This window comes from Perognathus longimembris, chromosome 17, assembly GCF_023159225.1.
Source record: "Perognathus longimembris pacificus isolate PPM17 chromosome 17, ASM2315922v1, whole genome shotgun sequence".
NCBI lineage: Eukaryota > Metazoa > Chordata > Mammalia > Rodentia > Heteromyidae > Perognathus > Perognathus longimembris.
The window spans coordinates 53,996,306-54,022,577 of record NC_063177.1 but is presented as its reverse complement, the minus strand read 5'-3'; the positions used below and the strand labels follow the sequence as shown (position 1 = coordinate 54,022,577).

The following is a 26,272-nucleotide window of genomic DNA, read 5'->3' as shown; positions in this document are numbered from 1 at the left end:
CTGTGTGTGCATAAAGTCACGAGTGCGTATTCCTGTGCACACACACATTACATGTATATCCATGATGTACATGTGTGCTTTCTTGCACACACTGTAAAAGTGACAGCCATGTAAAGGAAACATTTAATTTTCCCTTTTGGTAGGCTAATAAACACTGGCCATCAGAGAACAGGTTTGTGGCATGATTGGGATGAGGTTTAGGTGGTGTCTGGAGTCTCGCCTCTGCCAGGCGGGCCGGTAGGACCAGCCCACCGCAGAGCAGTGGGATAGGGCTTGTGTTCAGGCTCAGCGCCCTCCCCAGGCAGACAGGAATGTGACTGATACATGCACTTTAAGATGAAAGGAATCGGGTTTAATTTCTTTGTTTTAATTTTCTTTTCTCCCTCATTTGTATGTTTCCATGATTTTGGCTCTCCTTTTCCTTACCCCAAACTCCAGGAGGTATGTAACCCCGCAACCTGCTCGCTCGCCCTGCCTAGGCCACTGTCATTGCTGCAGTGTTTTCTTACTTTGTTTTTTATTTTATTATTATTTTGGTTTTTTTTTTTTTAAATTGCTGGTGGTAGTGTTAATGCTGCTTCTAACTTACTGTACAGTCCCTAGGGAACTGGCCAGGAGCTGGGTGGGGGTTGGAGCAGTGTTGGTGTTCCCGTTGATAGAGAAGACAGCAAGGTGCAGAGAGGCCAAGTAACCGGACCAAGTGCAGCGGTGCAGAGGCTCACCCGGGGGGCACTGGACATGCGGACACGTGTTTGCTGCATGCTCCGGTGGCGGCTGGCCAGGCACGTGCACCGTTTAATTCCAATTGACACCCAGGCCTCAGCCTTCATGTGACTTATGAGAACTGACATCCGTTTCTGGTGAGAAGAGGGGAGACCTCAGCCTCAGCTCCCCTAGGCCATGGATTGGCAGAGAATAAATAAATAGGCACAGGATTGGCAGAGAATAAATTAGATGACTTGGCATGGCAAAGGGAAACAGCAACCCCAAGCCCGCTGAGTGGAACTGTGCTTGGTGGGGAAAAACCCTCACAAAACCAGAAATGCCACCTGCAGGCTTTGGCTTCTATTTCCTGGGCTTCAGGGAAGGAAGGGCTGTGCAGGCCCATGTTCTGTTTTGGTTTGGTTTGGTTTTTAGCTTTTTTTTTAGCTTTTTGCCCTCCCTTTTTTCATAGAGTCACCCTTAAAGCCCAAATTCAGCCTCTTAGTTATGTGGCTGGTGCCTCCTCTCCATTTCCGACTTAGAGGAGTCATTTAGGGCAGTCATAGAGCTCAGGTTTCACCTAAGCAGGACCTGAACAGAGCTACGCTGGAAGAACGGCCAGAGCCCCACACTTGTTGCCCTACTTTAGGTACCAGTCAGGCTGTTGTAATAGCTAGAAGGCAGCACCTGGCCCTCCTATCTGTGGGGCCCCAGGAGGGCGTGAGAAGCCTTCAGGGAGAGCGTCCTGTGAGTTCCACAGGGACTGTCCTAGGTGCACATTGATCTGTCTGCTTGTTCCATGTCTGCTTTTCTTTCCACGTGGAAGTATTCCCCGTGGGTCTGCAGCCATGCTGGTGCTTCATGGGATTGGGCTGGTAACTCAGCTGATTGTGCAGGGGAGACAATCAAGCCTTCCTAATCAGGCAGAAAGCTTTCTCCAGCTTTGCTTTTTTCTCCTTGATTTCCAGCCATTTTGTTCCTTGTGGCATCTGACCTGCTTTGTTGATCATATCCCAAACTCCTGTGTCGCCCAGGGGATGTCCTGTGACCTCGTGCATGGGAGGGGGAGGGCCACATGGGGTTGCCCACCCTCGGGCGCCCAGCCCTGGTGAGAAAGCGCCCACCGGAGAGGCTGGAAGACTTGAGCTTTAACTCTGAAATGGGGGTAGGGCTCCGATGCTGATAGGTTCCTTGTCTTCTTTCTCCTCCTCCTTTGTTTTAATTCTTCCCTGCCTTTCCTGTTGTCCATATGCATGTCATGTTATCCATGCCATGATACCCTTTGGGGTTCCTGTGAAAACTTACAAGTCATGGCAAGCAGAGAACCGCATTAGGAGCTTGTGGCATGCTCCCACTAGTAACCTAGGTCCTGCAAGGAACCTTGCAGTTAATGGTGGTTACTTAAACCCCACTGCTAGACTTCAGGCACCCAACCAGAGTTACAGAGTGGTCCTGAGAGCTAGGTCCTTACACTCTGCTAGCCTTCCCTCCCTACCTGACCCTACATCTCCTCTTCGGTTTCTCTGGTGACGCTGCAGGCAGGCCCGGGCAGTAGAAAAGTGGTCCCTGAAAAGTCATTTTATTTGGCTCACCTGTAGTGAGGAGACAAGACAGCAGGCATGACGGGGCCCGCGAGGCCTGCCCTCCACGGAGCCTGGAAAAGCCATGTTCTCTCTAGGCTGGGTTCTAGAAAATGCTAAGGAACAGGACTCAGGGTGTGTTTGTGGAATGTCATGCACATCGCAATATGGGAAGGCCCAGGGCTACTTTTGGATGGTTCACATCAAGAGTCTTTCCTTGACCCGAGGTAAGTGAGGGGAAATGGGCTCCAGCCATGGTAAAAGGGAGGGTTGTAGCTCCATGGAGGTTAGGCACCGTTAGGCACACCTTTCCTTAGTGTCCGACTCAGTATAAACTCACGGCCTGTACATTTGGCTTATTAAATAATAAAATTATTAAATAGGACTAAAGGCGGCCATCACCAGCTCCCAGACACTCCCATCGGAACTCCTTTCCCAGCTTTAGGGCTGCTGCCTCACCTCCTTGCATGAGTAGGGTCAAGATGAGTCTGAACACAGACTCCTGAGCTGACTTCCCAGACAAAAAGTCCTTCTGACTCATATCCAGCCAGGACTTCAGAGGTTTGATTTCCAGGGTACTTAGCTTAGAGGACTAAAGTCAATGTAGACCTTCCCTGCAGTCAGGAGGGTGAGGGTAGAGATAAAAGTGCAGGAATCTGCTGCCGTTCCTCAGGAAGTAGATTTGGATGGGACTCCCGTGTGCTACCTCCTGGCACTTCCCTGCAACTTTTGGAGGCTCCTGGCTGACTGTCAGAGCTGCACAGCCTGCACCCTGTACCCCACACCCCATCCCCGGCTGCTGCCTCTACCCTCTCTCTTCTCCTTGCCTGCTTCCACCACATAGACTTTGGCTGGCTTCTCAGTCCCAAGGCTCCCTTGCATCGCCTGTCGCCATGGCCCTGGGATTTCCTCCCCACCCATGCTGTCATCTTGTGTCAGATTTCATCTCGGGTCACCTGGACACGCTCGCTCTGCTCATACCGCAGACCTTCACTCTGTGAAAGATGCTTCTGTCTTGGCTGTGTCTTGTCACTGATGTAAATTTTGCCATGGTCTGAGTGTTCTTCCTAAGAAGAGAGCTCTCTGTGCTGGGCCTGCTTTGGCCAGTGGCTCTCGTCCAAGTGCACCTCCTTTTGCTCTGCAGGTGGCAGGGTGAAGACCTGGAAGAGACGCTGGTTCATCCTGACAGACAACTGCCTGTACTACTTTGAATACACCACGGTGAGTGCCTGCCACGCGGCCTTCTGGCAGGCCAGGCCAGTTGGTATTGTTTCTAAACCACTCTAACCAAGCGCAATTTGGAGGGGTCCCGGAGACACAGACTTGTCCATCCCTTTTCTGGGGGATTGGGAAAACAAAGCCAAATGGAAGAACTTTGGTGAATTTCAGAAAGAAGTGCCCTAACCAGAGTTAGGGCACTTTGCCAGAGCTCTGGCTCAGTCCCACAGAGACAGAGATGAAAGGCCAGAGAAAAGAAGAGAGAACTTTACACACAGTGCTCTGGAGCTGGTTTGAAACTGGGCTGGAGAGAGTGAGCTTGGATCACTTGCCAAGAGAGCTGTGGCCCTGTTGGCGGGAACAAGAGACAAGGAAATCCTCATGATTTGGAGACTGCAAGTCTTCTGGGGTGGCAGAAACACAGAAGGATTTGACTCAGAAGAAACAGACCGGGGATGAAATAGAAAATGGAGGGAAAGGATGAGAGGCGGGGAAGCTAACTTGAGGTTGTCCAGAGTGTAAGAAACAGGTTTCCTTCAACCAGGGCTGTTCTTCTGCTAGTTTTTATCCAGCGAGGGGGGACTTAAGAGCCTGTGTGCCACACCCATGTCCCTTTTGTAACAGTAGCCGATGAGAGTGAGACTTAGCATAACTCTGCAGAGCCCCTGGAACAAGCACCCAGAGAGCAGGCGGATAGGGTGGCGCCCAGATCAGGGCTTGCCGTGCAGCTGACTTGGTGTTCTTGTCTTTCCACACATGTTCTGCCATACTGGCCTACCAAGTCTCCAGCTGGGTCTCCACTGAAAAGACCCACTGTGATAAATGTGGACCAGAACGGCACTTTAGCAAAGAACTGGCATCCTGCTGTTCTTAGACCACTGTCCTTCCTGGTGGTCGGCTGCCCACAGGAGTGCAGGTGGCCTCCATGTTTGGCGCTTGGTGCTGTCCTTGTCCCTGTGGATGTGACACGAAGGTGGCTGTCGTGTGGGGAGTGAGCGGCATGATAGGTCGCGCGCCACAGTCATTCATCCTGATGGAGGCTGCTGACAGGCGGAAAATCCCTCCCAAGGCCCTTGAGCAGGCCACCCTCACCCCGTGCAGGTTCTGCAACCGGCTTGCCGTCTGTATTTAAAACCTTTTCAAATAGTGGAGTTATTTATAAAGTAGTAACAAGGAAGACTCTCCTCTCAAATCTTCCTGTCTTTAATGCATCAGTTAAAAATAAGTTTTCTCTGAAAATCTGGATTTGAGCTGATTTTGCAGTGGAGGAGAGTTTGAGGACCTGCAGATGCCCCAGTGATCCTTGCCTTCCTGTCTCTTGGGCCAGAGTGCATACCTTGGTAGCTTGTATGGACCAACTTACTTGTTTTTTCAAAAATTGTTATCATAAATGAGATGCACAAAGAAGTGTTATTATGATAATTGCAACAAGCACATCATGTGCTTCCCGCACGCCCACCCCATCTGTAACATCTTAGTCCTCCTTTCTCCTCTCTATTTCTAACAGTGGTGGTTTTTTTTTTTTAATGCCTGACCTCCATATTTTACCTTTATTCTTAAAGATGTCTACACTAGTGACATCTTATTTTGTTTTTTGCTTTTTTTCCCCACTGCTGTCTGGGAGAAAATGAGACACAAGCATCTAGGCCATGCCCAGCGAAGTTCTAGGTACCCCAGTACTGCTGTGGGGTTCTGGGACTTAGAGTCCTTCATGACACGGACTGTGGTGGGTCACCTTAATTCAAATTAGTCCAGCATCATTTGCTCAGCACGGTGCAGCGTCTAGGCAGCCATGGGGATGCAGGGAAGAAGAGTGAAGGACCGGCAGAGTTAAGATCAGAACCTCACAAATTGCCTTACAGGGGTTGAGAATATGGCCTACTGGCAAGAGTACTTGCCTCGTATACATGAAGCCCTGGGTTCGATTCCCCAGCACCACATATATAGAAAACGGCCAGAAGTGGTGCTGTGGCTCAAGTGGCAGAGTGCTAGCCTTGAGCAAAAGAACCCAGGGACAGTGCTCAGGCCCTGAGTCCAAGACCCAAGACTGGCAGGGGAAAAAAAATGCTTCACAAAGACAAAAGCCTAGTAGAAATAGCAAGTGAGCCAAAAAAGTAAAGGAGTAGAAGACTAATGTCTTCTGAAGATGCAGCCATTGTCCAAGAAGGAAAGACTGAGCCCACTACAGAGATTGCATGTAAAAAGAAAAGTACACAAAAGTCAGAGAAGAGTTAGCGTGGAAGACAGGAGACCATTCCGTCCAAGAGTGCTCAGTACTGGGCCTGGGGTGCGGCTGCCTTGGCCAGGTTCCGGTCTGCCCCCGGGAGAGAGCACATCAGCTCCATGGCCCTCACTCCTAAGATTTTTTGAAAATGAAGATACCATACAAAATAGCACATTTCCACCAAACCCATTTATCTGCCCCTCTCGGTACACATGCCTGTCCGCAGTGGTAATTTATTAGTGGTTGAGCTGGCAGTGCTGGTAAGCATTTCTACTTGGTTCTTTTCTACAATATTTTTAAGTGCTTTACATTGAGCAAATGTTATTTTTACAAAAACAGAGTCAGTTGCTCTTAAGAAAAATCAAATAAGCCAAGGATGTGAGCATTGGTTAAGTTTGTCCTCGTGGGGAAATGGCCAGCTCCTGGGTACAAGCGAGCCATCTGTGAGGTGTGCCACACTCGGGCCTCCACTTGGCTTAGGACTGTTTACTTTTTATGTACCTATTTCACTTTTGGTACTGGAGGCGGAACCCAGGGCCTCTCACAAGCCTCTGCCACGCATCCGTTCTCCCACTGAGCCACATCCCAATTTCTGGCAATCCAGTTAACTTCACAGAGAAGCGCCCTTCCATAGTAGGACCTTACATCTTTGTCCAGGAGCTTTGAAAGTCAATTTGGAGCAGGGAGTCCCTGTCTCCCCTCCTACTCCTGCAGCCTGGGCTTCCCGAGCACCCCGGCTCCCCACAGCCTCTGTGACAGGCAGGCTAGGGAAGAGGAAAGTAGCAGCTCTCCAGGCAGCTATAAAGCTCTCGTGGGAGCTGGTCCCTTCTCCAGGGCAGAGGACCACATGGCAACTCTTGGTTTACAGCCATCTCGTGTCCAGGACGTGCATCATACACCGTGGGGTTGTTGCCCGATATTTCAGGCCCCAACAGTTCAGTGTAGATGAAGTCACATCCGCACTAGGGCACTTGGCCCGCCCGCCTCTCAGCCGGTGATGACTCAGTGCAGCTAAACAGAAGATTTGCCAGTTCTGACAAGAGCAGAGAGCATGCAGTTAGGGAGCCAGCTAGACACTTGAGGCTCGCGCGTGCACACACTCAGCCTGGCCTCCAGCTGAAATAACAGAAACAGTCGCCCCTTCCACAAATCGTACACTTTTGTTTGAAGGTGAAAAGCTCTCCGGTGGGGTGCAGGTGGGGCCCCCGTGAGGCCTGGCAGGGCCTGAGAGGACCAGGTGGGTGGAGGCAGGTGTAGCTCAGGCTCCCAGTAGATGAGGGGGAGCTGATAGGAAGGCGAGCCTCCGTGTGGTGAGCAGGCAGGGCATTGAGGAGTCATCATTTGTAGTATTGGTGGGGGGGGCGGGCGGTCTAGACCAGCCTGAGAAAGGTTTCCTGGAGTTGCTGAGGCTGAGATAAGAGACGAGCAGGAGCAGCGCCTTGGCAGGACAAAGGTGCCCAGGCTGACGTGTGTTGTTGCCAGATGCGTGTTGACAGTGCCTGCTTTCTAAGTGTGTGCCTCCATTTACGGTGGCCTGAGCCGACTTTAGGCTGCGTGTCGAGGAGAGGGGGGAGAGGCGGAAAGGGTCCTCAAGAGTGCGCCCCTGTCCCCAGGACAAGGAGCCCCGTGGGATCATCCCCCTGGAGAACCTGAGCATCCGGGAGGTGGAGGACTCCAAGAAGCCGGTGAGTACTTACCGCGAGGTACTTGGCGGGGAAGGAGGGAGGGAGGAAGCATCACCGTGCTTCTAAAGGAATTAAGCTGTTCCTCCATGCGCAGCTTTTTGCGATCTATCTTTCCATTTTACTCTCAGAACTGCTTTGAGCTTTATATCCCTGACAATAAAGACCAAGTCATTAAGGCCTGTAAGACTGAGGCCGACGGGCGAGTGGTGGAAGGGAACCACACTGTGTACCGGATTTCAGCCCCCACACCCGAGGAGAAGGAGGAATGGATCAAGTGCATCAAGTAAGTGGCTCCTGCCAGCGGGAGAGCTGGGTCCTGATGGTGGCCTGTGCTTCGCCAGTTCCTGGCCTGTGCTCCTCACACCGGTCTCGAGGGAGGGCCCCCAGAATGCTTCCCAGGAGGCCTTTGGTCCCTGGCCATCACAACATTTCTAGGACAGCACCTGCCATCTGGGCTCCCAGAGGCCTCGCACACCCAGACAGGAAGGGGAGCACACACAGATGTCACTGCCCTAGGCATTTCCTTTCAGGGGCACATCGCATGCTGGGTGCCAGCGCAGTAGAGAGCACTCACGCAGAGATGGGTGTGCAAACTGTGGCCCCTGTAGAAGTTAAGACATTGCTGAAGGACACAGAGCCACCACAAGGTCAGGAAGCAGAGCCCACCCCATTCATGGCTGTAGAAGGGGCTGAGGACGGGGCTGTGAGTTCCAGGCTCTGCCTTCAGGTTCCCAGCTCTGCTCTACCCACCATGTGCAGTTCATTACATGACAGAGATCCAATGTGGCACACAGCAGCAGTGCAGCCTTCCTTCCAGAGCTGTCGGATTCTCTTCCTTGGCATCCTCCCTGACTCTTATGGAGCCTGCTCTGAATGCCACCCGCCCTCAGGGACAGCCTGACTTCCCTCGGCTGTCCTCTCTTCCAAGAGCGCGCGCGCCCTTGACCCTCCAGAGCTGCACAGGTGTTGTTCTTGGAAAGCTTTTCCTGCTATCTGAACCTTGGTGACTTTCCCAGGGAAATGGGGAGGATGTCCCTGCCAGGCGGCCCCAGCCCCGTGCGTTCACCCAGCACTCACTGCCCTAGAGGACCTCAAGAGTCGCTAGTCTGTGTTGTTTTGTTTGGGGGCATTTCTGCTCACATGAGTACAGCGTTTTTGGCCAAGGTTAAATACCGAGGAAGCAGCTGAAGGCGGAAGGTCCTGTGGAGGACCGCTTTCCTTGCCGTAGAAGCCCAAGGGCCTGGGGGCTCACAAGGCAGCCCCAGTACCAGGAGCACCGCAGGCGCATGCGGGCCGGGCCCCTCTGGCTCCAGTGCTGCCTGTCCAGACGTCATGAGGTTCGTGGTGTGACTCCAGGGACCCACCAGGGCACACTGCAGTACCGGTGAGGAAGAGGCGCGAGGCGGGGTCTGCAGGGAGCCCCAGGGCTGAGTCTGATGCCAATCCGCTCCCCCCCCCCCCCCCCACTGTCTAGGCTGCAGGCACCTCTGCATGAGAACACACAGCCAAGGTAGAGTCACCAGCTCCCTAAAAATGAAAGGGTATTTTGTTGCTGTTGTTGGTTGTGAGGCTTGAACTTAGGGCCTGGGTGCTGTTTATGAGCCTCTTGGTACACAAGGCCAGTACTCTACCACTTGAACCACAGTGCCGCTTCCAGTTTTGGGGTGGTTAATTGGAGATGAGAGTTTCACGGGGACTTTTCTACCTAGGCTGGCTTCAAACCGCGATCCTCAGCTCTCAGCCTCCTGAGTAGCTAGGATTGGCACCCAGCTGGGAGGACATTTTTGTTGTTGTTTTGAGACAGGGTCCTAGTGTGTAGCCTGGGCTGGCCCCAAGCTTACTGTGTAGCTCAGGCTGGCCTCAAATTCATCTGCTTGCCTCGGCTTCCCTAGACCTGGGATCCACCGGTGTGGCCGCCACGCCTGGCAAAGCATGTGGTGTCTCATGTGCAGATTCCTTCACGCGGCCGCTTGGGGGGGGGGGGGGCTTGCGTCCTAGCAGTGCTGAGGCCACTCAAGGTCATGTCCTGATGCTCCTGAGGCCGGCAGAAACGGGAGCTCTGGTGACTGGCTCCTGTCAGTCCCCTGCCCAGTGCTCCCACGCAGTGCCTGGCTCCTGCCGCCTCCCATTACTAGTGTGGCCGGTGAACAAACTCGGATCGAATGTGCAGCCAGCACCAGCACTGTGGGCTTGCCGTCCATGCCGCTGCCTTGCTCCCTGGAACGGGGTGGGCTCCGGCCGCCCTGGCCCCTCCGCAGCACTGAGCTGTGGGCAGCAGGTGTGCGCAGGCACTGCGAAGGCCATGTGCAGACCACGGCGACCCCTGGGCCACCACCCATGGCAGTTCCATGTGGCACCATGTGCTGCAAAGGATCGTGCCGCGAGCATGTGCAACTGTGCTGCTCCTAAAGGGCAGTTTTACTAGGTTGGAACTGGACCGCTCCCCTCCCCCACCAAGTTCTCTGTGTCACCTGTCCTTGTGTGTCTCTCCCAAAGTGTGTCACCTTGGCCACTGTGACCCAGGGAGCATAAGGGTCCTAGCATCCCCCACCTCTCCTGACCCCTTCCCTCACGTCTGTTCTTTCCCTTTTCTGTGCTCCAGAGCAGCCATCAGCAGGGACCCTTTCTACGAAATGCTTGCAGCCCGGAAAAAGAAGGTCTCCTCCACGAAGAGGCACTGAGGGGTGCCGGGACCTCTGCGCCCCACCTGTCCCTAGAGACTGGCTTCTGCCTTGGTGATGTGGTTAGCGGGGAGAGGGGCCGATCTCGGGGGCAGGGGACTGATGCCTGCCCCTCACGGAGAGCAGAGCTGCTGGCAGCAGAGTGCCTGGCGCGCCTTTGCCCAGAGGCCCCGCGGCCCCGCGGACAGCCGCTGTTTACCTCGAGGGCGCCGGCCAAGAGCCTTCGCTCTACGCCACCCACACCCGCGTGACACAAGAGCAAGGAGGGAAGGAAGAGAAGCCACGTACTATAAAGATTTATTTTTGTTTTCTAAAGAGAAAAAGAACACCGTGCTACCCTTTGCCCCGCCTGTGGGGCCTCCCCTCACCTGCACAGGGGCTCCCGGCTGCTGGGCACCCCCCGGCGGGGCCCCGGGAGCCCCTGCCAGCGGCCCGGCAGACCCCGGGCGTCCTCAGTGGCCAGCAGGCCCCGGGACCTGCGTGCTCCTCAGGCCTCCGCCCAGGAGAGGAGCGAACGGGCCTCAGCACGGAGGCCATTGGGCTTTAACCTAGAAAGTCAGCATCTAAATACCTAATAACCAAACTGTGAGGAGGCTATCCCACAGGTCCTGGGATAGTCCGCCATTTCACACCACTGTCCTTTCCTTCCCTGCGGCTCCACTCCTCGTTGTAGAGGATGGCGCAGGGTTTACCCAATCCCCGGGGCATCCGCCTCCCCCGCCTCCACACCAGCCCTCACGGGACACTGCGGTGCCTCTGCGGCAGCCTCCGGAGGGCAGGGGCCTTTGCTCAGCAGGTGCCATGCATGGGAGCGTTGCCCTGCGCCTCCTTCCCCAGGCACGGCTGCGCGGCAGCTCTGCCCACCCGGCGCCCACCCCACCCCGTGGTGCGAAGGGAGCCACGAAGCTCGGCGTTCTCCCGCCTTCTCTCAGGGACTCTCAGGGCAGCTCCTCCACTCCGCCTGGGCGGGCAGAGCAGGTGGGGGCCGCGCTCCTGCCCGCCCTCCCTGTCCAGGCCGGCGGAGGAGCCGTGCGCCTCCATAGGGCTGTGTGGCTTCGGCTTTGCTCCTCGGATGCCCTGAGGTGGATGAGCATCTCTGGAAATAGCTTTGCAGGGGGCGGGGCTCCTCCCACAGATCCCACCCGGCGTGGCCTCGGGCGCTTTGGGGGCCTTGTGAAGGCGACAGTGACGGAGGGGTCCCCGCTGGAAAGCTGGGCTTCCTGGCACCGGCGCAGGCAGCGTGGGCCCAAGTGCCAGCAGCAGGGCTGGCGCCAGAGCCCCAGCGGGCCCTGCTTTGTCCCCGTCTCACAAGGATTCCTGCACAGAGAAGCCCCTGGATCAGTATTAGTTTATTTATCAGAGGTGTAAATAATCCATGTATAGCTTTTCTCCTTTTAGATTATTTTGTATTTGTTTAAAAAAGCGTTTGTCAAAATACAAAATATAAAGAAATGACTGAAAGTTGTTGACAGGGTTTTTAAAAAAATTAATTATTATTCCAATTGTTTTATTTGATTGGTTTTGCCTTGTAAACTAGCGCCAAGGAACTGCAGCAAATAAACTCCAAACCTTCCAGAACTGCCTTGGCTGTCTGTGGTGCGTTGGGCATGGGGCAGAAGCGATGTCTGGAGTAGAGGGGGTCCCGCTCCCCGCGCTGAGTGCCGTGGGGCTCCGGCCACCCGTGGGAAAGGCCGTCCTCTGTCGAGCAGAGCAAAAGGAGATTGCGTCCTGCCTGGTTTTCTCTTTCTTTTGGCGGTGGTAGGTGAGGCTGGGACTCAGGGCCTCATGCTTGCTAGGCGGGTGCTCTGCCTCTTGAGCCACACTGTCACCCTTTTCGCTTTGTTTTGGGAGTGACGCCTCGTGTGTACCCAGGCCAACCTGGATTTTCATCCTCCATCCTTGTGTGAAAAACCTTGCCCAAGTTTTTCTGTTGAAATTTCTTCTCGTGTGTTGAGGGTCCTCCCATGGTCCTCCCCATCTGATGGTTCTGGAGTCTTGGGGAGGTGGGGCGTAGCTAAAGGAAGTCGGTCACGGCACGGGGTGGGGGGAGGGGTCCTTGGGAACAAGGCCCAGGTGCTCCTCTCCCTTTTTCCTGTCACCATGGGAAGAGGGTGTGGCCTCTGCCTCATCACCTGCCCGCCCGAATCCACTGGAGCTCAGCTGGAACCCCTTCCCTTGTAGGTTGCTTTTGCAGGCATTTAGCCCCACCTGGTCAACTCTGCTCAGCCAGTGCCCCACTGGCTGCGCTGTGACTGACTGCAAGAAGAGTACGAGAACCTCAAGTCGTGTTCATGCAGAGAAGGTCATGCGCACTGGAGAGGAGAACACACATGGGCCCTGACGGCAAAGACAGAGCCCCAGCTGCGACTAGTGCTGCCTCCCTTAATCCAGGCCTCTCCACATCCCACTCCGTGACATTTCAGGAAGTTTCCTTATTTCCTCTGGCTTAGATCTTATACATATTCAGTCCACACAGTCTGCTGATATTTCCCACAGACTCACCTCAGGCTCACAGTTGCCTTTACTGTTTTTAGGATTGCTGTCATGTCACAGTAAGCGTGGGGCCTGTTTATTACGCACAGTGCCCTCCTTTATGATCTAAAGACAGAATTACTTGATTGAGATCTTGTGCTCCAGGTCTTCATCTCCTCATGTTTAACTCTCAATAGCCCAGTGAACCGGGCTGGTCACTGTCCCGAGCTGAGACGTGATGGAGTTAGAAGCAAGCTCCTGTGTTAGCAGACTCAGCCCACATCTAACTTCAAGCCAAGTCACATTTTTTTCTCTAAGTCTTGGGAACAGCCCTGGTGGCCGCTCAGCCAGCTTGCTCTCCTTCCCAGTTCCACGTGCCTTCCCTAAACCCACACGGCCACTGCCCTTCTCTGGTCTACCAGGGTTTCTCAGAGCTGCACACAGCCTGTCACCTTGCTGGCCGTGAAACCACCTGGGCAACTCCAGAGACTTTGGACTTAGTAACCTACCCTGCCTCAACTCGGACCCTCAACCAACCCTGTTGCCATGGCTGGATGACAAGAAGTCCTTCCGAACTAAAAGGTCCCTTTGTGGGCATACCTGGCTTCCTTCACACCCTGTCTGCACGCGGACAGCCGTGGGGGCTCGCTTGGGAGCCGAGTGTGAGCAGCTGACAGTTCCCTGAGCACAGGGACAGGAGCTGTGTGTCACCTCTGGTCACATTTCCTTCCTTTTTGGAAGACATGCTTCACAAAATCCCTGGTGAACTCGCCCATTTGATGGCATTGCCCAACAATCCGTGTGGCCATCACAGAGCCCCAGGACTTTCTGCCTAGGTTTTGTTCTACATAGATAATGGAAAGGGCTAGAGGTCCCTGCCAAGCAAGCACTAGGCCCCGAGTTCAGATCCCAGTAGGAGAGAGAGAGAAAGACACTAGAAAACACAAGGTCCGCTTCTGTCCACTCTCATTCCTCATCCAAATGGCCCAGAAACCCCAGACCTGAGGGCTGAGTGGAGGAGGGGAGCTTAGAGGGCATGGGAAGGTAGCCACCCCAGCACACATTAGTGACGTGATCCCCTTGTTCTTCCGTCCCAGCCCCCTCCCTGCCTCCCCCTGCCTCCATGCTGGTTCTTCTCCCTCCCTCCCCTCCTCAAACCCATTCATGCACATGCACTATTTGGTTTTGGGGTTGTTGGGGGTTTTTTTTTGAGAATTTTGAAATTATAATAAAGCCGCAAAAAAATACAGAGTGAACACCTGTGTGTCCAGATTTACCTGTTAATCTTTCTCACTGCTTATATAATCTTTTCCTCTGAGTCATTTGGAGAGCTACTTACACACATAAACTTAGGCTAGAGTCATGGCTCAATAGTACAGTGCCTCCCTTTCAAGGGTAAAGCCCTGAGTTTAAGGACCCCAAAAAGCAACGAGAGTTAACATATCTCGAATCATAAACATTCAGTACATATTTCCTAGGAGCAGGGCTCTTCTCTTGTAACTGTCATTTAAGATCTGTGGAAATAAATTTCACATGGTATAATGTGGTGGTTTCTATTTGCTTTTTTAATTCAAAACTTCTCAGTTGACCCAATGACTCCTCATATGATTTGGATGTGAAACATCCTTGTGCAATAAGAATCCTCTGAGGGGCTGGGGATATGGCCTAGTGGCAAGAGTGCTTGCCTCGTATACATGAAGCCCTGGGTTCGTTTCCTCAGCACCACATATATAGAAAAGGCCAGAAGTTGCGCTGTAGCTCACATGTAGAGTGCTAGCCTTCAGCAAAAAGAAGCCAGGGACGGTGCTCAGGCCCTGAGTTCAAGCCCCAGGACTGGCAAAAAAAAAAAAATCATCTGAGAAAACCCAATGTGTGTCTACGGAACTCAACTTTAAAATGAACAAAAAAGAAAACTTCTAAAGACTACCGTTTTCTTCTCATTTGTTGGATGAGGAACTCAGACCCTGAAGCCCCTCTCCAGGTCCAGCCAGCAGTCAGCCTGGGAGCCCATTCTCCCCCCGATTTGGGGGTTAGAAGGGAGAGGTTTGCACACATAAGATTTGTCTGCGGTGGTGTTGGGAAATGCGTGGTGATGTCAGTGTTTTATTTTACCAACTTAATTTATGCAGACATAAGCAGGATGGTTCTGTGGCTAGACGCCTTACTGTAACAATAAATACATCATTCCCGCCTGGTGACTCATGTGGTTTTTCACTAAGGTGGCTTACAGCTTGGATCAGCGGAAGACACACACGTGTACGCATGCGTGTGTGTGTGTGTGTGTGTGTGTGAGACCTTGGACTTGAACTCAGGGTCTGAGCACTGTCTCTGAGCTTCTTTTGCTCAAGACTAATGCTCTGCCACTTGAGCCACGGTGCCACTTGCATCTGAGTAGTTTATTGGAGATTAGAATCTCAAAGACTTTCCTGCCTAGGCTGGCTTTGAGCCATGATCCTCAGATCTCAGCTTCCTGAGTAGCTAGGATTACAGGGGTGAGCCATGGGTGCCCGGTCCCTTCCATCTTCTGATGCACTCTGGTCCTTCGAGTGGCCCTCCCTTCCTGAGTCTCGCTCCTCCGTCCCTATTGATGCTCACTTGTTACCTGCTTGGCTTCTTCTTGGCCCACTTAGGGAAGCAGGAGAGAACCAGGTTCCATGGCAAGCGAGGTGGTGAGCCACAAGCTCACAGTGACAAGCTCTCAGCTCCCTGGGGAAGCCTGGGGACCGTGGCTGAGCCAGCAGGTAGGTGGGGGAGGGGGACTCCACAGATGAAGCCTACATGCTCAGGTACAGGCTGGAGTGGTGACACACAAGTAAGTGGTTTTCCTGTCACTATCCCCAGAGTGGCAGGTTCGGGCTGGGATCAGTTTCTTTATCCAGAGTGTGCACAGTCCAGTGGCTTCTCTTTGTTCTGTGCAGGTATTGGCATCTTTGGGGAGCTCACAGATTGGGGCCTGCATTGTGGATCATTCATATTATTAGTTTTATAGGCAAGTTTTTAAAAGGAATGTGTCTCGGTCTAATCCTGCTGACATCGCAGAGTCCTTGGCCAGGTGATTTATGAGTAACGTCACTCGTGGTTCTGGAGGCAGAGGTGCAGGATCCAAGAGCCAGCGCAAGTGTCTGGTGAGAACTCAGTCTCTGCTTTCAAAAAATAGCACCCGTGTCTGTGTCCTCACAGGGTAAAAGGGCTGAGCAGCCCCCTTGCACGTCTTTTATAAGAGCACTGATCTCTTAGAGGGGAGCCCATCCTTGGAACCACCTCAGAAAGGCCCAACATTCAGGGCCAACATTCAGACCATAGCCAGGGGTGAAATGGCTCGAGACACACATTGCTGGCTCAGTCATTATTTGTTGCATGCCTAGTGTGTACAGGAAGACATCTGAAGGACTCTGAAACAGCCCAGGGTGAATGATTGGAAAGGCTGAGCCTCTTCCCCCGCCCACCCCCCGCCAGCGGGCCCTGCCCCTGTGGGCACAGTCAGGAGCTGATGGAGGAGCCACATCTGGAGGGCTGAGAGGTTTCACAAACCAGTGTTCGTGTTCTGTAAGTCCTGGGAGGTCCCAGGATGGAATTTCCATGTGATGAACTCGGGCAGTGCCAAGGGCCCTTCAAATGAATCCTGGGGAAGGGGCTGCCTTGAAAGAGGAACCTGACCAGAGAACTGATAATTGGTCTTTCTCTAGCCTTTTTGATTGAGGCCTGGCTTCCTATTTCCTGGGCTTCTCAACCCAGAAGGAGGCAGCTGGGCTCCTGACTGCTGTGGATAATCAAGTCACTGCTTTGGCTCCAAAATAACGGTCAAACTATATGGAAGTGAAGGTTGAAGCTAAGGCTACCCAGGCTCTTAATGCTCCATGATCTGGGCATGGCTGGTCCAAGCCCGTCTTTGCTTTGTCTTTATTTCAGACAGGGTTTTAAGTTTTTACCCAGGGCCAACTTCAGACCAAGATCCTCCCGCCGACCCCTTCCAGAGTTCAGTGGCCGGGATCACAGGCACACACCACCATACGCTCGCTGCTAGTTGCTTGTTGTTTGAAATGGAAGTCTTAATAGCTTTTTGCCCAGACTGGCCTCAAACCTCTGTCCTCCTGAGCTATAGACAGGAGCAGCGTTCTTAGCCCAGATCCCCCTCACCCCCCCAAAACAAATCTTTGGTTGTTGGTCATGGGTCTTGAACTCAGGGCCTGGGTGCTGTCCCTGAGCTCTTTCACTCAAGGCTAGCACTCTACCACTTTGAGCCACACCTCCACTTCTGGTTTGTGGTGGTTAATTGAAGAGGCTCATTGACTTTCCTGCCCTGGATGGTTTTGAACAGTGATTCTAAGATCTCAGCTTTCTGAAATCTCCAGCCACCAGCACCTGGCAGATCTCAAAAATTTAATCTTCCTAGGAGCTGGGAATGTGGCCTAGTGGTAGAGTGCTTGCCTCATATACACGAAGCCCTGGGTTCGATTCCTCAGCACCACGTATATAGAAAACGGCCGGAAGTGGCACTGTGGCTCAAGTGGCAGAGTGCTAGCCTTGAGCAAAAAGAAGCCAGGGACAGTGCTCACGCCCTGAGTCCAAGCCCCAGGACTGGCAGCAAAAACAAATAAATGGCAACTCCTCTGTACAACTAGTTAAAAAAGGGAAATAAAAAATAGCATTAAAAAATTTAATCTTCCTATTTGTGAATAAATCTACATTTTCATTATACACACATATACATATATATATATATATATATATATACATATATGACTTGTTTCTTATCTTGTAGACATTTGCTTGGGTTTCTGTTTTTCATTGTTGTTTTGTTTTGTTCTTGAAATACAAGAATCTCACTATGCGGCTTAGGCTAGCTTGGAAATCGTCTCCAGCTCCAGCCTTCCAAGTGCCAGGCCTGCATGTGTGTGCTAACACACCTCCTCTGTTCAGTCAATCCTTGTTTTATTTGCAGGTCGGGCTGCATTTTCCCTTGGGACCAGGAGGACCGCTTCCCATGTTATCCCTTCCCTAACTCCCGTTCCTTTCTCTCTTTGGGGGTGTGTGGCTGTCATTTTGCAACCTTCAAGCCTCGCTCGGGTACTGTTCATCTCCCTGTCTGAGGGTAGGTGTGAGCCCACTATGATCAATCAGCTGTGTGCCAGAGTGGAATTCTATTTTTGTAATAAGTTAGATGCTCCGTTGACAGCGTCTCATTCCTGCTTGGCAACAAGAGAAGTAAATTTAACTTAATTTCACCGGTAAACAGTTCTGTCAGGCATTTTTCTCTAACACCATCTGCTGTGCGCCTGTTCAGGTGATAGGTCTGCAGGCCCCAGGGCCCCCCACAAGCCCAGGTCCTCCTGCGGAGGAGAATTTGGCAACTTGTGCCCTCCCAGACCTGGGGGTCCCCTTCCTACCCGGTGTGGAGGGCTCGGGAGGTGGGTATCATGAGAGGGTCCACATCCACGCCAGCTCTAGGCTGGGGAGTTTGTGGACACTTCTCTGGTGGCCCATTTTTCCTGGTGGCATCTGTCCATGGCTCGCCATTTTCCAGTAGCCCCCCCCCCCCAGTGCTGGGGTGGCAAAGAACATGCTGTTCAGCACCCTCAGTGTTCCCCGCAGCCTTCCCCCGCAGGACAGGCCTATGGCTACCTCGGTGGCCTCTCTGTCCCCAGAGGAACCTGAAGCATTGTTGTCCGTGCGCCCAGTTGGCTGAGCCCTGCCTGCATGGCCCTACAGTGAGCTCTAACCCCACCCTGGGCTGACTCGGGGAGACGGGACACTGCTTCCTAAGCCGGGGGCCCCTCTGGCAGGAAAACGGACAGGCAGCCAATTTGGGAGGTGAGGAGTTGTTGCAAGACAAAATGACAACTCGTGTCATAGGGCCTTTGTGGCGTTTCCCTGTGCTTCTGTGACGGGGCCATCCTGGGACCCAGGACAGGGTCTGAGGGCCCTGCTCTGCTCACAGGGAAAGGCGTGTGAGGTCAGACATGGAAGCGAGGGGCGGGCAAAGGAAGTGAGGAGAGACAGCCGACTAGCAGTGGGCCTGACTGAAGTGGTTGGAACGCTGGGGCTGGGCTGGGGGTGCGCTGGGCCTCGGCTCCTTGGGACAGGCAGAGGGGAGGCGACAGCTGGCCAGGTGCTTCCCGGAAGTGGGAAGGAAAGCAAGGTGAAGTCAATTCTCAGTTCCGGTCTAGGATGGATAAACTAATTCAGTTCTGCTTCACGCCCTGTGGCCTTGGCTCCAGGGCCAAGGACAGCAAGCTGTGCCATTCCTTTCGAGCTTCCATCTTTTCTCTCTTTCCCTTGCTGGCCGCTGCTATGAGCCTCTGTCACCCAGCTGCCCGGTGCTGGCTCTGTGTGACATGGAAGCCACCGCCCATGCAGCTTCGTAAGTGTCTCGGGTGCCGTGTGCCCCCGCTGTCCTTTCTCGTCTTCTCTGGCCCCCAGGTGTGTCCCCTCCTGCCTGGCCCAGGCGTTTTGTATGGTTTCTGGTTTCAGCCCTTCCTCAGTTCTAGAAGGACGTCTTGAACTGCTGACACTGCTTCTGGGGGCCACCGTGGCAATGCTGAAATCTGGGCCTCAGAAGGCAGGAAAGGAGACAGCCAGGGCTCTGTCTCCACGCTGGGCCGAGGCCAGGAAGAAGCTGCGCAACTCGCTGAGCATGATGTAAGGGTGCAGAATCTTCCAGAGTTCACTTAGATCATCCCTTTGTAGGGACGCTGCAGGCACAGGGAAAGGCAGCTGAGAAGCATTAGGCAAGAAGAATGGTGAAGGCGCACCGCGCCAGCCCCGTGAGCTGGTCGCTGCGCTGGGGACGCGGGGCGGAGCGCTGGGGACGTGGAGAGTCCTCCTTTCTCATGACACAGGAGGACAGGTATTTGCATGTCGTCATTTCCCGACTATGGAACAGACTCCAAGACGCGAGACCACAAAGGGTGTGTCTGACACGAGCAGCACTTCCTCACACCCAGGAAGGAAAGGCCAGAGTGTCCTTCCACCCGAGCCCAGAGGAGCCTCCAGTTTGGGGTACGGTGTGACGTGGACATCGATAGGCAGAGCTGCATCAGGCGACCAGCTGTGGCTTGAACACACACACCCTCCTGCCCAGCACATGTCCCAGGGTGGGCACGCACGTGTGTACACAGGCATGCGTGCAGGCGTTCTTATCGTTTCTCCAGTTATTGTTATTGGCTGGTTTTCCCCACTTATAGCAGGATAAATATATTTATATTTGTCTAAATATATAATGTCAGTAATAAATACAGAGGAAGGTGCTAGTTTTGTACACTTACCTGTGTTCAGTCCCTTTTTGATTTCCTTCTTTTTGTGCCAGTGCTGGGGCTTGAACTGAGAGCTTAGGCACTGTGGCCTAGCGTTTGTGCTCAAGGCTGGCGCTCTGCCATTAAAGCCACGACTCCACTTCCAGCTTTTTGGAGCTGAATTGAAGATAAGAGTCTCACAGACTTTTCTGCCTGGGGTTGGTTTCGAACTGAACTTCTCAGCCCTCAACCTCGTGAATAGCTAGGATTACAGGTGTGAGTCACCAGTGCCTGGCTCTGGCTCTTTATTCTAAATAATTCTGTTGACTGAATCTGATGACCTTTCCAGATATTTCCATCAGGTGCAGTATACCTCACATTTTTCTAATGTCTCGCCTTAGCACAGGACAGAGAGGATGGCTGTTCGGCTGGAGACGTAGAGGAACCCCCTTGGCGACGGCCATGGCAGCAGCCCAGACCCCGACTCCAGGTCTCCCCGCACCACTTCCTCTGCCTCCTGTCGTTAAAGTAAGTCACACGGCTGGGTCACATCAGGGCAGGGACTGGGGCCATGGACTCCCGATTGGAACAAATGGCGGAGCGCATTACTGAGGGACCTGAACCTTAATTATATTTGTTCATTGCCTGCTTCCTGTTCCCTGATTAGAAACAGTACATTACTTCTGATCCTCAAATGTGATACAGTTCAAAGCCCTTGACCTTGATACCCCAGGCCTACTTCGGCTTCCTGTTCTTCCCCCAACCCCCCTTTCTTCCTCCACAACACTAGTAGCTATGAGCTTCTGTCCAAGCCTGGCTCTCTAAGGTTTGCCTATGGTATTGCCAGCCCCCTGACACATCTTGGTTGCTTCTCTTCCTCCCCTGCCCCCCCTATGCACAGCCGCCCCAGCTTCCAGAGGACCCCAGCTGTTATCTTCCCTGCTCCCTTTGGCACCTGATCCTCTACTATTTACACCAGCCTGCAATCTGATTCTTATTAGACTTGAAACTAAGCCAGGCTTCCCAAGCTTGCTTCCTGGAAGCTGCTTTGCCAGCCCCTCCTCTACCCCGGGAGCTTAGCATGATGGACTGGCCACTGCTGAGCAGAAGGCAATTAACACGTGAAGATGGAGCAAGGGCAGTCAGGATGGAACCACACATCGCCCTGGCTTGCAATGTAGCTCAGTTGAGTGGAGGTGTGGTACCTTGATGAATGAATGTATCAGGATGTACCATGCTGTTCTCCCTCCGATGTGAAACAGGAAAAAGCTTTAGATGTTCATCAGCAAAGATTTATAGTCCATTGCAGCAGAAGCGATCTCAGCCAGACTCAGCACCGACTCTGAAAACTACCACCTAAAGTGGCACTCCATCATACAGCACTGTCACATGATGGCGTGACCTGCTTGAGAAGGAGACCCTGCTGGCCTCGAGTCTCCCTGTGGGGCAGCCCTTCATGGGCGCACCTCCTGGGGGGCTAGGACCTAAACTTTTCTATGTTGAAACTCCATTGGTGCGATGGCATTAGGAGCAGGGTCCTGAAGGGTGCCCACGTCACGAGGACAGAGCCGCCTGGCTGGATGGAAGGGCCGGAGGGAGGGAGCTCCTCCTCTGTCCTGCGCCGTCACCAATGCTGAGGGCAGCCCCCAGCAGACATCCAACCTTGGCCCCTTGGCCTTGGACCTCCTGCCTCCAGAAATGGGAGGAATACCTTTCTATTGCTTACGCCCGGTCCATGCTGTTGCAGCCAATGAGCTGAGACACAGAGATGAAGACAGGCCTGTGTCGTGCGTCAGGGGAAGGCAGGGACAGGGCCGAGCGCCTTCGCTCAGAGCACCTCCTGCTTGTCAGCTAGTGTCGGGGTGTGGCGCTCCTCCACCTGATCCAGAGGCCACATTCTTTCCTTGCCTAAAGGAGGACAGGAAGGAGAACACAGGTGTGCCACTCAGAGGCCCGGAAAGCCTATTGGGTGGGTTATTTCGAGGAGCCATGGCAGCAGGAACAAGACTTGTAACTTAGCGGTATGAGTGTCAGGGCTGAGGTTGGTGTCACGAGGGTTAAACCACAAGAAGCCACAGTGGGAGGGCCTCAGAGGCCTCAGTGAGCTGATTTCCTCCTTCCAGCGGAGGCGCTCAGTGAAGGGACACTGGCTGCCCAGAGGCGGGCCTGGCCTGAGATCTGAGCCACCAGCTCCAGCCTAGGCTGGCATTGCCCTGCTCTTGTCCCCCCAGTAGCCACTCTGATCTCTTCAGCGTTTCAATGACAAACAGGCATTTGTCTTGTAAGAAAGGTTGGCCTTCGTCTTTCCACTTTGCTTGCATCTTGGTGTCTCTTTCCTGAGCTGCGAGAAATGGCACAGACTCCAGGGTCTCCAGTCGCATTGTGTCCTAATGCGGCTCCTGCTAGGTTGTGGGTCTGCCTCGCCACCAGCTGTGTGGACCACAAGTGTATCCCGGGAACAGCTCTAAGACTGTGCTGAGCTGCCAGGGGCTGAGAAAACAGAGAAGCCAGCTACTTCTTCCCTGTGTGCTTCTGCAAGCAGTTACCTTTACGTCAGCGGGGTTTGAGGCTCGGTGCTTTCCTGATATTCTGAGCAGGCCAGTGGATACAGTCCCCATCTGTCAGGAAACAGAAGTAGTCACTGATAACAGGGCCTACGTGCAGATGGGCTGGGAGGACGGAGCACGGGACTTCCATTACGGGGCAGGCTGGACGAGAGACCTCACAGAGAAGGCAGCGGGACGCCCTTGCGCCCCATCTCTAGCCTGCACAAAGAACAGGGTGCTGTTGTGAGCGTCCCACCCTCCCCCAGGCAGGCGACATCAGGGTGGACAACTCGCAGGTGGCCTCCATGCCCCCGTCCCCCATCTTTTGGCCCCGGGGCTGGGGTGATGCCCCGCCTCCAGTCACACACAGCTGCATCCTGCAGGTAGATAGATGTCTCTCGACTCAGAGATGCCCTTTCCCCGAGCCTCGGAGCTTTCCATCTTCCTCGTTTCTCACTCTATCCGTGGCAAGCTCCTTGGTGTTTGTTTTCCATTTTAAGTCTGCCATGGAGCCAGTGCTTTTTAAAATTACGTGACTTATACAGGAGTGATTTTCTGTAACATTCCACACATGTATTCAGGGTAACCCTGTCACCCCCCCCCCATCACTCTCCCTGATCCCCTTCTCACATGAAAACAATCCCAATGGGTTTCATCATTCTGTTTTCATCCTCTTCAATCGTGTCCGTCCTCATCGGTCCTCCATTGCCAGTCCCTCCTGCCAGGACCTTCCCCCCCCACCAGCCTGCCCCCCCTCCCCGCCCCTGCCTCTCCCCTGGAACCAGTCCATTTGCAGACTCGGGTGAAGAAGAACTACAGAGAATGGCTGGTCACCGCAGCGGCACGCCAAGCCAGGTTGCTCTGAGTTTAGCGGCTTGCTCTCGGCTTGGAGAGCCGAGTGAGGTCCGTCCTCAGACTCGGAGTTCAGGGTCATGAGATGGTTAATTCATCTCTGATTGCCCGGGACTTCTGTATGCCAGGCGCTCTTGGCGTATGTGACTCTTAATGGGGATAACAGACAATAAATAAATAGAAGAAATAAGCAACCTGAAAACTGAAGCGGAGAAGAGGGTAAGGCAGCCAGTGGGGTCTTTGCCCCTTAGGTGTGGGGCTGTATCTTTAAATAGAGTGTTGCAGAGGAAGACAGGAAGTAAGTCTGACCCCAGGAAGGCCTGCATGGCCCTCGTCCTCCCTCGTCTCCTCCTCCTCCTTCTTTTTCTTGTGTTGTTACTGAGGCTTGAACTCAGGGCCTCCTGCTCTTTATGGCTCATAAGTGGTGCTCTGTACTTGAGCCACAGCTCCACTTCGGGCTTTTTGGTGGTTAATTGGAATGAAGACTTGCATGGATTTCCCTGGCTGGCTAGGCTAACTTGAGCCTTAATCCTCAGATCTCAGCTTCCTGAGTAGCCACCATTACAGCTGTGAGCCACCAGTGCCCAGGACATTCTTCTTTTACTAGGATTTCTTTCTTAGTCAATAAACAAGTAAGAAGGCCCACAGAGGGGCATTTTTGACCCGCTGGTGACGCACACAGAGAGTACTTTGGGGCAGGGGTGCAGGGGGAGCCAGGCAAGGAGCTCTGCGCTGTGTCACAGGGTGAACGGCGGTCAGCCAGGAAGAGGCTCAGAGGAGCCAGGAGGAAGGGCCAGAGGCTGAGGAAGCCTTAACCGGGTGGAGGGAGGCTCTCAGGTGGCTCGTTTTCCGTGAACTCGGCAGGAGCCGCCGAAGGAGGAGGCCCGTGAGTCCTATAAGCTCAACACAAGTCTGGCAAAATGAGAACTCATTCATCTTGCTGCAATTAGACGTCTTCAAGCAACAATAATGTACTCTTTGGCGCCAACCCAGTGGGCCAGGTGCTTAGCCGGGAAAGCAAAGAACACGAGGAAGCCGGACACGCCGGGCTGGACAGGCGTCCAAGTCCTCCAAAGGTCGCAGGGAAACTAGAGGAGCGTTCTGGCTTTTGGGGTGAAAATGTCCTTAAACCCCATGACCTTGGCATTCTAGGTGGTGAACCACAAAGTGGCCGCGGCCGTGGCTGGCTCGCCGCTGAGGGAGAAGGTTCTCAGAGGCCTTGCTTTCACAGCGACCACGATTTCTGTGCTCTGATGGGACAGCCGAGCCCCAGAACCAGGAAGAACCATCACCCCTGAAAATGACCTGCGGGTGCAGGTTCCAGAAGCCTCCTCACCTCTCCATCATAGTCACGTACCAGTGGGCTCAGACAAGACCTGCATAGCCTTCTCCGTGGGACCACCCGAGTCCCAAGGGGCCCCTTTGCAGCCCCCCCCCCCGCAGCTCCAGGGTGCCACCCTGCTCAAGCACCCCCTTGGGGGGTTGGGAAGACTCCCCTGCTACCATCTGGTATCTTCTGTGTCTGTGCCAGACCTGAGTTTTGAAGCCGCCTGGGCACTGCCCCTGAGCTTTTGTGCTCCACCACTTGAGCCACAGCTTTACTCCTGGCTTTTTGGTGATGAACAGAGAGGAAAGGCTCGTGGGCTTTCCTGCTCAGGCTGGCTTCGAACCCCGGTCCTCAGACCTTAGCTTCCTCCGTGCTAGGAGTCCAGGCGTGAGCCTGTGGCGCCCGGCTCCTTCTGGTAGCTTACGGGACGCTGGACTCGCTTTCCTCTCTGCCTCAGAGGGCCCTTTCTCCAGCAGAGCCAGAGCGAGGTGGGGTGCCATTGGTCTATGAGGAAATGTTAGGGTGGGGAGGATCAGAATGACGGATTCCAGATTCTTCTTTTGTCCCTGGTCCCAGTTGGCTCACCAGAGCATGGCTGGCCTCATGCGTGTGTAAAACGTGGGTATTTTAGACATGAATTCTGTGCATGAACTTTGACTTTCTTCAACTATTACCTTAAAATGTGGCTTCCTTTGGCACAGAGCCTCCCAAGACGTAGGGCGTCAGGAAAGTCTCTGAGACTCTTTTATCTTCAATTAACTGCCAAAAAAAAAAAAAAAAAAAGCCAGAAGTGGAGCCGGGGCTCGAGGGAGCGCACTGGCCTTGAGCACAAAGACAGTGGGAGCATCTGCTCAGGTCCTGGACGTCTGCCGATGGCAGGGCAGCTGCCAGCCGAGGGGCGGGGCTCCCCCACGCTCCGCCCCTTCCGGCCACAGTCCCACTGTGAGGAGGATGTCAGAGCTCTCCCGCTGGGTGAGCTTTCTGGGGGTGGGAAGTAGGCAGCCGGCCGGAGCCCGGGTTTCCGCAACACGTGGCCAAGACCGCATGACCTCTGACCTCTGTGAGCACCCACGGGTTCAGAAGACACGAGCGGTGCAGTTCTTGCCGTTCAAAAGACCTGGCAATGCAAAATGGAAGCCCATCTCAGCAGGAGGACACATCGGGCCTCCTCAGCGACCGGGCAACAGGTGTTGAGGGGTGATTACATCACAGTGAGGCCTCAAAATCCCAGCGTCCCCAGCACCGCCACCCTCAGAACTGCCTCATCTCCGAGGGTCACATGAACAGGATCGCAGGCGCCATCGCTCCCATGACCAGTGTCCCGCGGCATCCACGCTGCCGTGTGCATCAACTTCCTCTTCAGGGTGGAAAAAGACCCCCTGGTGTCTTCACATGCACACTGATGGGCTTGGGATTTTCCACTCTAGGATGCGTTCAGATAATGCCGTGCCCGGGTGCACATCTTCATTCCCCGTGGCTCTGCACTCAGGAGGGGAAGCGCGAGCCCCGGGACAGCTCGCCTCACGTCTGAAGGACCGCCGGCTTGTCATGGAAAACTTCCCACCAGGCTGCCCGCCGGCCCAGCTGCAGAGACACCGGGCCCCGCCCCGTGCGTCCATCCCTGGGCAGGACTGTGTGGCGTAAAGTGGACTGCTTGGGCCGTCCTGAAGGGGGCGCTCAAGAGTATCTTGGGTACCGGCTTTGCCAATATCAGTTCTTCCTTGCCTCAAAGGGAACTCATGAAACAGTCCTT

The 26,272-nt window shown here is 53.9% G+C and overlaps 1 protein-coding gene across 1 annotated transcript in view; it reads left to right on the top strand.

The window, feature by feature from the left end:
* Window positions 1-11,668, top strand: part of Cyth1 (cytohesin 1) — a 40,915-nt gene extending 29,247 nt beyond the window's left edge. The window contains 4 exon segments of the mRNA XM_048365439.1: window positions 3,427-3,503; window positions 7,338-7,409; window positions 7,538-7,692; window positions 10,012-11,668. Coding sequence (XP_048221396.1) covers window positions 3,427-3,503; window positions 7,338-7,409; window positions 7,538-7,692; window positions 10,012-10,090 — 383 coding nt within the window. The 3' untranslated portion in view covers window positions 10,091-11,668.
* Window positions 11,669-26,272: the final 14,604 nt, after the last annotated feature.